The 13,905-nt window shown below is 40.2% G+C and overlaps 1 protein-coding gene across 1 annotated transcript; it reads left to right on the top strand.

The window, feature by feature from the left end:
• Positions 1–10,443: 10,443 nt before the first annotated feature.
• On the top strand, positions 10,444–11,382 carry LOC114041731 (olfactory receptor 5B12-like). The gene has a single exon (XM_027860331.1). It carries the CDS (start codon positions 10,444–10,446, stop codon positions 11,380–11,382), a length of 939 nt encoding a protein of 312 aa, XP_027716132.1.
• Positions 11,383–13,905: the final 2,523 nt, after the last annotated feature.

The raw sequence follows: 13,905 nt of genomic DNA, 5'->3' as shown, positions 1-13,905 counted from the left end.
AATTCTGATGTAAATTGTCACCAATAATTAGGGGAGTGATGTAAATGAAAGCAATACTGAAGTTCTACCTCACACCAATCAGACTGGCAAAGATGATAACAGGAAAACCAGCAAATATTGGACAGGCTGCAGGAAAACAGGTGACAACCTGTGAAAATCAGTTTGACTAGTATGACTCCCAGGCCCTCCAAACCTGTTTTTCAGCCTCTTACTGGAATCGTGCTTTAGGGTTAGATTTCCTACTTCCTGCTGCCTCATTTCTACTTTTCTTCTTGTCATTCTTCATTCCTTATTAAGTCATTTAGGAAATGATTTTGCTTTATTGGTCCTATAGTTAACAGGGTAGTATGCTAAGGGCATCATAATGGCTCCTTATTTGAAACAATATGTATGCTTGAGCTCCTTAAGAGGCTCAGAGCTTTCAACTGGAGCATGGACTGCGCTTCTAACTTCCTTCCCTCCAGTCCCACCATGTGTTTCCCATTGTTGGAATAGAGGCCCACGCTGAGAATCTCTGCCAGCATCAATTCTCTTCCACCCCTTATGAGTAGCAGTAATGTTTTTAAAAGGTAACTTGGGGTGAGGGAGAGTGTCACTCTGTACTTGAACTTCCTTAAAAGGGAATCTGGTGGTAGCTGATGGAGATGCAAAGTACATTACAGAATATATATATATATATATATATATATATTCATTTTCCAAAATATATATATATTGGAAAATGAAAGATGGAGGAGGAAAGGAGAGGTGGATCAGAATCTTCTCCAGTTGCCAGACTTCCAGGAGACGTGTTAAAAAGACTTTCAGTAGCATAGAGAGATTGTTCCCGAACTCCCTAATCCATGGATCTCAAGTAATAAGTGTCTTGGGAACAAGAAATTAACTTCAAGGGACCCAAGGTTTCTAACATCTTGGCTGCTGAGCAAATGATACAGCTCTGCCTCAGCGGAGGGAGGGCTTGGCAAGGGAAGACTCATGCTCCAAAACAGCACAAATGGCCTGAAACCACTCACTAACCACCATTAAATATGTGGAAAATGAATGACTCTCAACAGAAGTGCATATGTACAGTGAAAGTGAACTTGCTAGCATTTGAGACAGACACCAGCTGAATCTGAGGAAATCCCTACAAGCAAGAAGAGTTTGCACCATTGATAGATGCACCAAAATGATTCTCATTATAGAAGATGATTGGATTGCGTTAGAGGGCTTATGGATTGACTAAGTGGATAACTAGTTAATACAATGGCTACTCAGTTGGTAAAGTAGGGACAATAAGCTGCTGTATTAGAATGCTGTTATGTGGCCATCAAACAAACGTATCCCATTCAAAGGAGGTTTCTCAGTGGCTCCCAATAGGCAGTGGACAACTCCCACAGAAGCAATTTCTATCCTGAAACAGGAGGCAGTTACATAGTGTCTTTATGATAACCCAGCTGGCCAAGATGCCCCTGATGATAGGAACATAACCTGGAACATGGTGGATGCATAAAGAGCTGCAGGGTCCCCCATATGAATGGCATAACATATGCTTCTTTTATATTCACATTACAACCACTTCCATCAGGGAATCTCTCCAGGAAACTTCTTTCACCAATTTACTAGAGGAGGGAAACAGTGATCTTTTGTTAATAAACAAGAGAACCTACAAGAGAATAATTGATGTAAGAGGTGGGGCTCATTTAAGAGATAACTCTGCTTGTGAGCAGTCAGGAAAAAGGGATCTGATAGACAGATTTCAGTACAGAAAGGTGGCTTATAAATTACTGAGTATCCTGGGGAGATATACATTAGGTTCCTAATACCTTCCCACAGTCGAAATATAGAGATGTGGAGATAGGGAGTTTTGGTAGTATCCATCTAGAAGGAACCTGAGGAAAGTGAACCCACTGATTAGGCAGGAAAAGTGGTTTAAACCAGAAGATCAGGAAGAGGAGGACTCACAGTGGTGGAGAGGTAGGTCATGTTTAGAATGTATCACAAGGGAACTTCAAACACTTAGCAGAAGAAGAAGAATTGGAAGAGGTACTAGGTTGGTGGGTTTGTGCTCTCATAAATCAAAACTCCCTGCCCCAATACTGCTTTCCCCTCCTTTCTCCAAGGTAGGGAAATAATATACAGCCCAGACATCTGACCACTATCCTGACCTCACACTAATCAAATCAGGCAAATAAGAATGGGGTGGGGCATGGTCCCCAGCTAAACTGTCTAACCCAAGGAATGACAGGTCATGTGCCTCAGAAAGTATCAAATGGACAAAAGGCGAAACTAGTCATTTTTTGGATGTGAAAGACATTGGAGAAGCAAAAGAATTCCCTTCCATGACTTCAACCCCGGCTCCACCTTGTAGGCTACCCAGATGATTGCCACAATGGTAGTGGAACTATTTCAGCCTATCAAATGTACTATAGTGGCACCTCCCATGGAAAAAGAATGTGTCATAGATACAGACCTGTGGGTTTGCCTTGCAGGAGCAGACTGATGTGCCCTCTAGCTATGATCAGTCACTAGTGTGTTTTCTCCTACTAACAGTGGAGTGGGCAGCAGCTTATGACCTTGGTTGCTTTCCCCCACCAGGTGGTCTACCTTAAGCAATACAAAATTCTAGAGGTTGGAGGAGGGTGAGATCACTGCCCTAATACAAAAAACTCTTCAATGCTAAAGTTATCATTTGTTGTTCTCGTTCGATTGTTTTTCTGTGATGTCTGACTCTTTATGACCCTTTTTAGGTGGTTTATTGGCAAAGATACTGGAGTGGTTTGCCATTTGTTTCTCCAGCTCATTTTACAAATAAGGAAACTGAGGCAAATGAGGTTAAGTAACTTTCCCAGGGTCAAAGAGCTAGTAAGTGTTTGAGGGCAGGTTTGAACTCAGGAAGATAAGTTCATGCCTGGTGTTCTTCCACTGTACCACCTAGCTTTTCCCACTGAGCCACCTAGCTGCCCTCACTATACCACTTAACTGCCCTAACACCACCTAACTTGGGCCATCTCTCAGTTCAATAGCCCAGTATTGCCAGTGAGGAAGGCTGATGGTACTTTGCAGCTAGTTATAGACTACTGGAGGCCAAATCCAGTTGTAGACAATTTCTTCTCTGTCAGGGTGATGGTGATTGAAACTCTAGTAGCCACACAATGAATGTGTGCTGTTGCAGGCCTGACTAGTTCCTTTTTTTTTCCATTTCCCTCACAGAAGATGACCAAGTTCAGATTGCTTTTATTAGGATGAAATAGAGTACACCTTGAACATCTGGGTGATGTAGTGAATAGAATGTGGGACCTGGCTTCAGGAAGACATTTTTCTGAATTCAAATCTGGCCTCAGACACTTACTATGTGACCTTGAGAAAATCACTTAACCTTGTTTGCCTCAGTTTCCTCATCTAAAAAATGAGCTGGAGAAGGAAATGGTGAACCACTCCAATATCTTAGTCAAGAAAACCTCAAATGGGCACATGAAAAGTAGGACACCACCAAAAAATGACTGAACAAAGAGTAGAACTTTATTATACTGCCCAAAGGACATATCAACAGCCCTATCATCTGCCACCATTACGTAGAATGAGAGTGGTGCCATTCTGACAGTCCAGTCCTCCACTACCTTGGTCATATTATTGTAGTGGAAGATGAAACAAAAGTGGCCACTACTCTGACTTCCCCAAGCACCCAATTGGAACAAGATGAGTGGGCAGTTAGTGAACATATAATATAATGAATATTGTAACAGATCAAGCTCCTAAAGGTCCAAGGTTCAAGGGCTCAGAGGGATATCCCCTAGAAGGTTAGGAATAAACTCCGGGCCCAACAACCAAGAAAAAAGGCTCAGGTCTTGATTGGGCTAATTTGCTAGCAGTGAAAAAATGTCTCACATTTAAGAATTATTATGAGTCCACTCCATATGGCTCAACATACTTCATGGAGTGTGTGGAAACTACAACAAGCCACATTGGAAGCTACCCAATAGATTGTCCAGCAGTGTCTTCTATCCAGACCTCTGTTCCCCTCAATGCCATAGAACTCTATACACTAGTAAGTCAACTTCTTTTCTAATAGCCCCATGGTAAAAGGATTCAGCTGGGACCTGGAGAATTCTCAAGCTCTGGATCCACATGTTTACAGGGGCAATGGTCAATTACATTTCTCTTGAGGAACATTTTTTGGCCTGCTACTGGGCCCTGATTGAGACAGAAAAACTGACTGGGAACATTCCCATTATATTGAGACACGAGTTCCCGATGCTCCAATAGGTTCTGACCCAGAATAAGTCTTGTAAAGGGGTAGAGAACTAGAGGCATCAATTGTAAAATGGACCCAGAGGGATGAGTAAGCTTTATAAATTGGTGATCAACCAAGCCACAGGTCTAGTTGATGAATGAAACTGTCACATTAAAAATGGTAAAGTTCAGTGGAGTAGAGCAGTTATCAAGTGACATGGTGACATTGTGAACACATCAAAGCGATGTTCATATCACTCATATTAATAGTCATTCCAGTGGACAGAGCTATAATCAATACTCACCATCAAATTACATGTTTAAAAGAAGATATTTGTTTATTATAATTCTTAAACTTTAGGCATTGGTGTAACCATTAGGTCTGGTCTAAATAACAAAAATCTAATTGGAAAATCAACTCCAACTCAATATACAGTAGGGGGAATAGAGAGGTATCCCATTGGGCCTGTATGACAACCAAATTAAAAAACTGACAAGTATTATGTTACTTACGTATCTGCCTACTGAAAGGGAACCCTTCTCCAAAAAATCCAAATGGAATGATAAGGCTGTTCAAGCCAGTACCTGACAAAATGCCTTAGTAGTACAATGGATCCCATGCCTAAACTAGCCATGGAAATGAATATATTATACAGGACTGGACCTACCAGAGAGGTTTCTACCTCACGTAAGAGGAAGCCAAGAAAGTGAAGGCTAGTTATATATCCTCTATCACCATGTGCAAAGGAGACTCAAGGGAAGGTCCCTCAGTGGGTACATATGGCCAGATACTGATAAATTATAAGATCCTTGAGGGCAGAGACTCTCATTTGCTTCTTTTTGTACCCCCAATCTTAGCACAGTGTCTGGCACATAATAGGAGCCTAATAAATGTTTATTGAATTGAATTGAATAAGTAGAATATAAGCCCTCCTCCATGATACTGGGGCCTATGCTCTATTTTGACAGCAGCAGATACCTATACAAGGTATAAGGTGAACAGATTGTTTGCCCATCCTGATACAAAGGCTACCACATCAGCCCTTTGGGGGGGAAATACAAAAAAAAACCCTTCCTTCATTTTGACTCTCCTGACTACATTTCTAATGACAATGGAATTCTATTTACCTCAGTCTCGATTCAACAATGTACCCCAAATTCAGACGTAAAATTGATTTTCCTCACCCTCTTACAACTCCCAAGCAGTAGACATTGTGGAGCAATGGAAGAAATACTTGAAATGAATACTATACTCCAAAGACAATTGTCAGTTCCTTTCTGGCTAGACAGAGTGTCTGGCTTGGTTAGTGTACTCTGAAGATCTGTATTTCCTATAAGATGAGCAGCTAAGTGGTGCAGTAGTACTGGGACTTGCATCAGAAAAACTCATCCTCCTGAGTTCAAATCTGGCTTCAGACACTTAATAGTTGCATGACCCTGGGCAAGTCATTTAATCTTGTTTGACTCAGTTTCCTCATCTGTAAAATGAACTGGAGAAGGAAATGGCAAATCACTTCTCCAAGAAAACACAAAATGGGGTCACAGAGACTCAAACACAACTGAAAGGACACAACAACACAAAAAATAATATATTCTTTATCTAATATTATGTTGTATTTATACAACACCCCTTAAAGGTATATGAAGAAGTGATTATTATCTCTATTTTACAGATGAGTGAACCAAGGTTTGGAGAAGCTAACTGGTTTGCCAAAGTTGAACAGTTAAGAAGTGGTTGAATCTGAACTAGAAAGCCAGTATTCTGATTCCTAAGGGCAAGGCATTCTCCACTCCATTTCACTAACAGCGAGCTAAGATTTACAAAGCTGAAAATGGAAAATGAGAAAACTATCTCCCCAGGCAATCAGATTTGGTCCCTATGGTCAAAGTAAAGTTTAATGACTTGTTATGTTTGTGAGTTTAATGACTTTGTCATATTTGGCACTGCCCAATATTTCCAAGGGACTATATTTCAAGGTCGTATAAACCCCTACCTAATCACTATCTTCAGTCACAAGCATCCAAAAGTGTTTTTCTTAGGACTCATTAGGCCCTATCTTCAGGAAGGACTCAACGAGTCACTCACTCATTCACCTATCTATTTTTCATCCTAAAACTGAGTTGGAGAGAAGGTCAACTGTATTGCTGACCCTACTAAAGCAGGAGCTAAGGGTGATCTGTCAGGATATACGGACCTTTGACCACTTAGTCCCAGGGACTAGAAAACAGTTTCTCCAATGGGAATATTTGCTTCTTGGCATTGAGATTCCAGTCCCAACACCTGCCTGTCAAGGTACTTGAACTACTTTTTCTTTTGGAACCTCATCAGTCTTTTTCTTGACATCAGGTAGGTTCTGAGAAATCAAATCCTAGAATCCAGTACTTATAAGAGTGCTGGTAGAAGGGACAGTTTGATCTAATGAATAGAATAAAAGACTTAAAGACAGGAATTTGTTGTTGTTGTTCAATCATTTCAGTCCTGTCTGAATCTCTGTGACTACAATTGGGTTTCTTGGCAAAGATCCCAGAGTGGTTTGCCATTTCCTCCACCAGATCATTTTACAGATGAGAATGAGGCAAACAGCATAAAGTGACTTGCCCAGAGTCACATAGTTATTGTCTAAGGCCAGATTTGAACTTTTACTGATTCCATACCTGACACTCTATCCACTGGGTCACCTAGCTGCCCAAAAGACAGGAAGACCTGGGTTCAAATTTTACCACTGACACTAGCTGTGTGAAAGTGGGGAAATTCCTTATATTTTCATTCAGTTTTCACATGAGTAAAATGTAGGCTAATAATAGTACCTTTTCTATAGTGTCCTATGAGGTTGAAATGAGGTAAAAAATGCAAAGTATTTTGTAAACTTTAAAGGGTTCGTAAATGCTAAGTATCTACCATGTTAAAGCCATAACTCTGAGAATAGCTCCCAAGGTCACTGTCCTAGATTCAACCTTCTATGTGCCATCTACCCATCCCGAACTTATCCTTGAATTTAGCTATTCAACCAGGCCTGAACTCACCTAACTATGGTCTCATTTTTTCATGTTTAGGCTTTGAAATATTTTCTTAAATATAAATAAATGAAATCTATAGCATTGCCCAGATTGACCAGTTGAGCAGATATTTTTCTGTATGTGTCCTTCAAGACAAGATCCACTCATCTGATGAGACCAAGGTAACATGGATGAATGAGACACAGCCTTACTGGAAGACTTCAGAGTAGACTCAAAGAATAATAAAAGTAGTAATTATTCGAAGCATAATAACTCACATATTGGTGGCTTGCTATAAGTCAGAAAACACTTTTTTGATTGAGTAGTGTAGGCAAATATTATCAACTGTTTGACAAGGAAGCTGAGATTCAGATAGGTGATGTCATTTCTTTTAGGTTGTTTAGCTAATTGGAGGCACCACTGTCTTTTGCCACCAACATCCAAATGCAATCCTCTTAGGACTTATTGGCTTGAGACACATCTGGAGGTGAGATGCATCTGAAGGCAAGAACTGCCCCATCCCCACGTACTCATTCATCTGGTTTCAATGATTTATCCATGAGCCGAAGAGAAGGTCACTAACTCTATTGTCATCTCTAGTGGATTGAGTGATGGATTCATACAGGGAGACCTGGGATCAAATTCTCTCTCTGACATTTATTAGCTGTGTTACCATGGGCACATCCCCAATATTATCTGAGTCTCCAGTTTCCTCATCAATAAATGAGACTAATAATGTCTATGCAAATGCTTTGTAAAATGTTACAAATACAATGCCAATAGTTATTTACTGTGCTGTAGTTTTAAGGTGATTTTCCTGCAATTAACTAAAGGAACATTTTAAAGGATAAGGGAATCAGTAAGAACAGTGGCCCCTGATGCAGATAGAACTTAATAATAAGTAAATATTTTTTAGGCAATTGAGGTTAAGTGACTTGCCCAGGGTCACACAGCTAATAAGTGTTTGGTCTGAGGCAGGATTTGAACTCAGGTCCTCCTGACTTCAGGGATGGTGCTCTATCCACTGCTCTACCTAGCTGCCCCTAATAATAAGTAATTTTTAAAAGCCTTGATGAAAGACTGTGCCAAATCTCATTTTAAACTTGGAGGTGGGGTTGGGGGTTGAAAGGAGAAATATAAAATTTAGATAAGACATACTTCCTGTCCACAGGAATAAGTCATATATCCAGGGGGCTTTTCATACATTTTCTCTGTTTAGTATCATAACAAACCATTGTGAGTGCTGTAATGATTATTATGCCCATTTTATAAATGACTGAGTCTGCAGGAGTTTAAATGACTTATCTAGGGCCATACAGCCAATAAGTATCTGAATCAAGTTTGCCTGACTCCCAGCCTCACCATTTATCCACCACTCCCTGTTCTCCCAAGGACTTTGCAACCTAATAATTGTTCTGTCCTCTTTTCCCTGTGATTTTATGCTCTTCAGAACATTTTCTCATCCATTATCACATATACAGCCTGTGTAGCTAATTATAGCTCCCATTTCTAAGCACTTTGGAGATTGCAAAGGTATTTTACATACACACACACACACACAAATCAGTGACCTAGGGCATATAAATATTAATATTTCCATCCCATAGATGAGATAGAGACTAAGAAAATTCAATTCAGTCAATCAGTGAACATGTATTAATGTTTTAAAGCACTTTGCTATGTTCTGGAGTTACAAAACAGTCTGGACCCTATAGACACTCACAATCTAAGAGGGAGAAAATATGCAGGATTCAAATCTTGCATTAGACACTTACTAGTTGGGTGACCCTGAGAAAGTTAACTAACCTCTCAGCTTCAGTTTGCTCATCTGTAAAATGGGAAGAATAATAGCACATACTTCATAGAGTTGCTGTAAAGATCAAATGAAATAACATTGGTAAAACTATTTGCAATCCAGAAAACACCACGAAATGACATCATTCTTGTCCTTATTGTTATTTTTTTCAAAACAAATTCAATAAGTTCCAAAGACAGTATCAGAACCCGGGTCTTTTCTCAGTCCTGGTCAGGTTTCTTCACAATACAGTTGTATCCAACACCTAGTCATTTCTGAAGAGAAGGAAAAAGCCTCTTTTTCATCTGGTCTGTGAGGACGTGAGACCATAAAGTCTAGCACACCGTATCTTTTCAGCCCTAGGCCAAATAACAGTTTCCTCCAGGCTGAAATCTTTCAGTTGTTTCATAGCTAGAAAGCACAGAGGCAGGTTGTTCATACAGAAGATAGAGTCTTGGACCTGGATTCAGGAAAACCTGCGTGTGAATCCTTCTTCAGATGTCTATTAGTTATGGGGTTAGGGGCAAGTGACATTTTCTTTCAGCTTCAATTTCTACTTATGTTAAATAGGGATATTATTAGCACCTACCTTCCATGTTATTGTGAAGTTGAAATGAGATAATTTGTACCAGGAGTGTTGCAAATATTGAAGACAGGTGAGAGAGAGAGCGAGAGAGAGAGCAAGAGAGAGAGAGAGAGAGAGAGAGAGAGAGAGAGAGAGAGAGAGAGAGATGGACAAATAGAAAATAAAGATGGAGGTGTTAGCTATTACTACTACTACTACTACTAATACTACCACCACTACCCAAGAATTGTGGAGTAATATTCATGATGAACCTTTTTCTTTTTCCTATGTTTAGGATGTGGGTGTGGGAGCAGGCAATCATGGTTAAGTGACTTGCCCAGGGTCACACAGCTAGTAAATGTTTGAGGCCAGATTTGAACTCAGGTCCTCCAGACTCCAGGGCCACAGTCATTTTTTTCTTAATTTCACTCATGTATTGCTCCCCTTGAGCTCTGTCTTCTTTCTCTCTCCACCCTCCTCTCCTTGTGTCTCTTCTCTCTCTTCAGTTCAAAAATTGCTTATCAGACTGAAATATATTTCTGAGAAAGAGCCTAACCCCTTCCCCATAGACATCAGCATATGCTGAACTTGAAGAAGGATATCACTTTTGAACTTGTTAAATCTCATTAAGTTTTGAATTGTTTAATTAAAGATTGAAGAAGACAGGAAATAGAAGGAAAAGAACTCTCTCTCAAGAGGAATTCAGAATCACTGACTTCGGTGATTCAATGATAGACCTCCCAGAGCTTCTCCTAGACCCTCAGCCCCCTATCTTCAACAGTCATACTAGGGATATGTTTTGCCATAATTCATACCAGGGAGTTAATTCTTCTAATGATTTTTCTCTGTTGTAGGCCAATGACACCACTCCCAAATGGCATCTATGGAGAATAGGACACAGGTGAATGAATTCATCCTTTTGGGATTAACAGATGTCGCAGAGCTTCAGGTCCCCCTAATTATCGTGTTCACCCTGATCTACCTCATCACTGTGGTGGAGAACCTGGGCATGGTGGCCCTTATCTCCTGGGATTCCCACCTCCACACTCCTATGTATTTTTTCCTCAGTAACCTCTATCTGGTGGATTTTGGTTATTCTTCAGCCATTACACCCAAGGTGATAGCTGGGTCCCTCACAGGGAATGAGGTCATCTCTTACAACGGATGTGTTGCACAGATGCTCTTCTTCTTGGCCTTTGCCTCCACCGAAAATTGTCTCCTAGCAACCATGGCCTATGATCGCCATGCAGCTGTGTGTAGGCCTCTTCATTATACCACCACCATGACAACAAGTGTGTGTGCTGGTCTGATCATAGCTTCCTATAGCTGGGGTTTTCTTCATTCTGCCATTCACACAGGAGACACCTTTAGCCTGTCCTTCTGTAATTCCAATGTGATCCATCATTTCTTCTGTGACATTCCCCCACTCTTGGATCTTTCTTGCTCTGATAGCCATACCATAGAATGGGTGCTCTTTGTTGTAGGGGGATTCAATGCCTTTTTTGCTATCCTGGTTATCTTGACCTCCTACTCACTTATTTTCATCACTATCCTGAGGATTCGCTCTTTGGAGGGCCGGCAGAAAGCTTTCTCTACCTGTGCTTCTCACCTAACAGCTGTGTCCGTATTCTATGGGTCAACAATCTTCATGTATTTACAACCCAGCTCTAATCATTCCATGGATACAGACAAAATGGCATCAGTGTTCTACACCATGGTCATTCCCATGCTGAATCCTCTGATCTATAGCTTGAGGAACAAAGAAGTCAAGAGTGCTTTCAAGAAAGCTACCTGGGGACAAAGACTTTCATAGGCTTATTTTTAGGGTGGGGGAACACTATCTGAATCTTCTTTCTTAATGCTTTATCCTCAACTCCAGTGGTTTCCTTTTGCCTTTTTAGGATCAGATAAAAACTCAATTGTTTGGCCTAGCATTTAAAGGTCTTCAGGCTCCAGATTAGCTATGAGAATTTATTTTACATTATTACTCTTCTTGCTTCTCTCTATGGTCCAGGAAACTGGTCTACTTTATGCTCCTCACACGCAATCTTCCATCTCTTCAGATGCTCCTGCATCTCTGAACAGGCTGGACCCATGCCTGAATGTACTCTCTTAAAATCTGCCTCTTAGAATCTCTAACTTCTTTCAAGCCATAGATGAAACATCACTTCCCACAAAGTGAAGCTTTTCTGATTCACCCACGTGCTAAGGCCTCTGCCTACTGAAACCATTTTACATTTTGTTTATGTGGCTTTTGGTTTCTAATTATATGTGTACATATTGTTTCCCTCAATAGAATGTAAACTCCATGAAGGCAAGAATTGTTATTTTTTTAATCTTTGTAACCCCAGCACCTAGCATAGCACCTGGTACATAGAAGGGATTTAATAACTTATTGATTGATTGATTGATTGATTAAATGATTGTTGATTGATGTGATCATCCATTCTTTTTATTAAGGCCTTCAGTGATGGGGGGAGCCCATTACCTCCCCAAGGAGTCCATTCCACTTTGGAACAGCCCTAATTTTTAGGAAATTTTTCTTCACATTCAGCTTAAATCTCCTTCTCTGGAATATCTGTTCATTACTATTCAGTTTTGCATTCTGGAACTCAACTGAACCAGTTCAATCACTCTTTTACCTGACAGACTTTTAAATACCAGAAAACAGTTGTTATTGTCTCACTGGGTTTTCTCCAGGCTATATGTTAACACATACTATCATGGCCCTCATTGCCTAGAAGGCCAGGCATATCACATTCCAGCTTTTCCCCAGTGTTCTCCAGTACAATTAAGGGGGTTTAGGGGTATCTAGGCTCTCTGCAAATGGGCATATCACTCATTGATGGTCTTCCCTCTAGGGTATGGGGGGAGGCTCCCCTACAATCTAGTTCCATTTAGCCACTAACATATTAGCTTTTACAAAAGAATATTTACTTCAAAATGTGTGCTTACAAACATAGACTTACTTCTCTAAAATATGAGAAGCATAATTCCCATCACTATCACCAACTCTTACTCCGGGGGTGAAAGGGTATTAGGTTCACAGTTTAGCTTAGTTCCTACAGCGCAGAGTCCCAAGTTCCAAATCTCAAACCCTACCTTGGCTTCTGTCCCAGGCACCCTAGGGCTTCTCAACTTCTCTACTAGCTTCTCTAGGGTTCTCTACTGGGATAACTGACTATGCTATCCCACATGGAAACTAGCCTCTAAGGTCATCATGGCTTAAACTCCCAGATCAGATGGGGATCACAATTGCCAATCCAAGGAGGGTGGTTCTTACATGGTAGAAGAACTCAGGGAAGCTGGATTCCTTGCAAATCTCAGCATGCTCAGGCATGCCTCTTTACATGTACATGCCTTATTCCTTCTATTAATTAGTATATGGCATGATATGCATTCCTACTTTGTCCTTAATAACATCCTTTTGATATGATTCAGATTATTATGCCTATTTTGAATATAATACCCATATATGTACACAATACTCATTGTGATTTGACCAGAGCAGTATACAGTGGCATTACCAACTGTCTCATCAGCCTCTCTCTTTTTAAAAAAATCATTTATTTTAAACATTCTTTTCTTTTTAAATTTTGAGTTCTTAATTTTCTCCCTCCCTATTACCCCTCCCTCACCCACTGAGACAGCAAGCACTATGATGTCAATTATACATGTTAAATTATACAAAATCATAGTAAATAATTTTAATGTTAAATCATGTTAAAATCACATAAAACATTTCCATATTAGCCATATTTCAAAAAAAAGTGAGAAAATCATGCTTCAATTTGTACTCAGAATTGAATAGTCCTGTCTCTGGAGATGGATAGCATTTTTTCATCACGAATCCTTTGGTATTGTTTCAGACCATTATATTGATCAGAGTAACCAAGTCTTTCAACAGTTGACCATCATTACAACATTGCTGTCACTGTGCACAGTGATCTCCTGGTTCTTACTTCACTTTGCTTCATTTTCTGTAAAGCCTGCCATGTTTTTCTATAACCACTCCCCTCATCATTTCTTAGAGCACAACAGAACTCTATGACAATCATAAGCCACAACTTGTTCAGCCATTCTCCCACTGATGAGCATCCCCTCAATTTCTAATTCTTTGCCAACACAGGAAGAGCTGTCATAAAAATTTTTGTACATATGGGTCCTTTTCCTTTTTCTTTGATTTCTTTGGGATACAGACCTAGTAATGGTGGTGTTGGGTCAAAGGGTATGCACAGTTTTATAACCCTTTGGCCTTGTTCCAAATTGTTCTCCAGAATGCCTGGACCAGTTCCCTACTTTACCAACAGTTTATTTATGGACCTATTTTTTCCTT

The sequence above is a fragment of the Vombatus ursinus genome, unplaced genomic scaffold, assembly GCF_900497805.2.
Source record: "Vombatus ursinus unplaced genomic scaffold, bare-nosed wombat genome assembly UNPS02014177.1, whole genome shotgun sequence".
Lineage (NCBI taxonomy): Eukaryota > Metazoa > Chordata > Mammalia > Diprotodontia > Vombatidae > Vombatus > Vombatus ursinus.
This window is presented reverse-complemented; position numbering and strand designations above follow the sequence as displayed.

Coding starts and splice junctions, on each gene's coding strand:
- LOC114041731 (XM_027860331.1), top strand. CDS start 10,444: ATGGCATCTATGGAGAATAGGACACAGGTGAATGAATTCATCCTTTTG.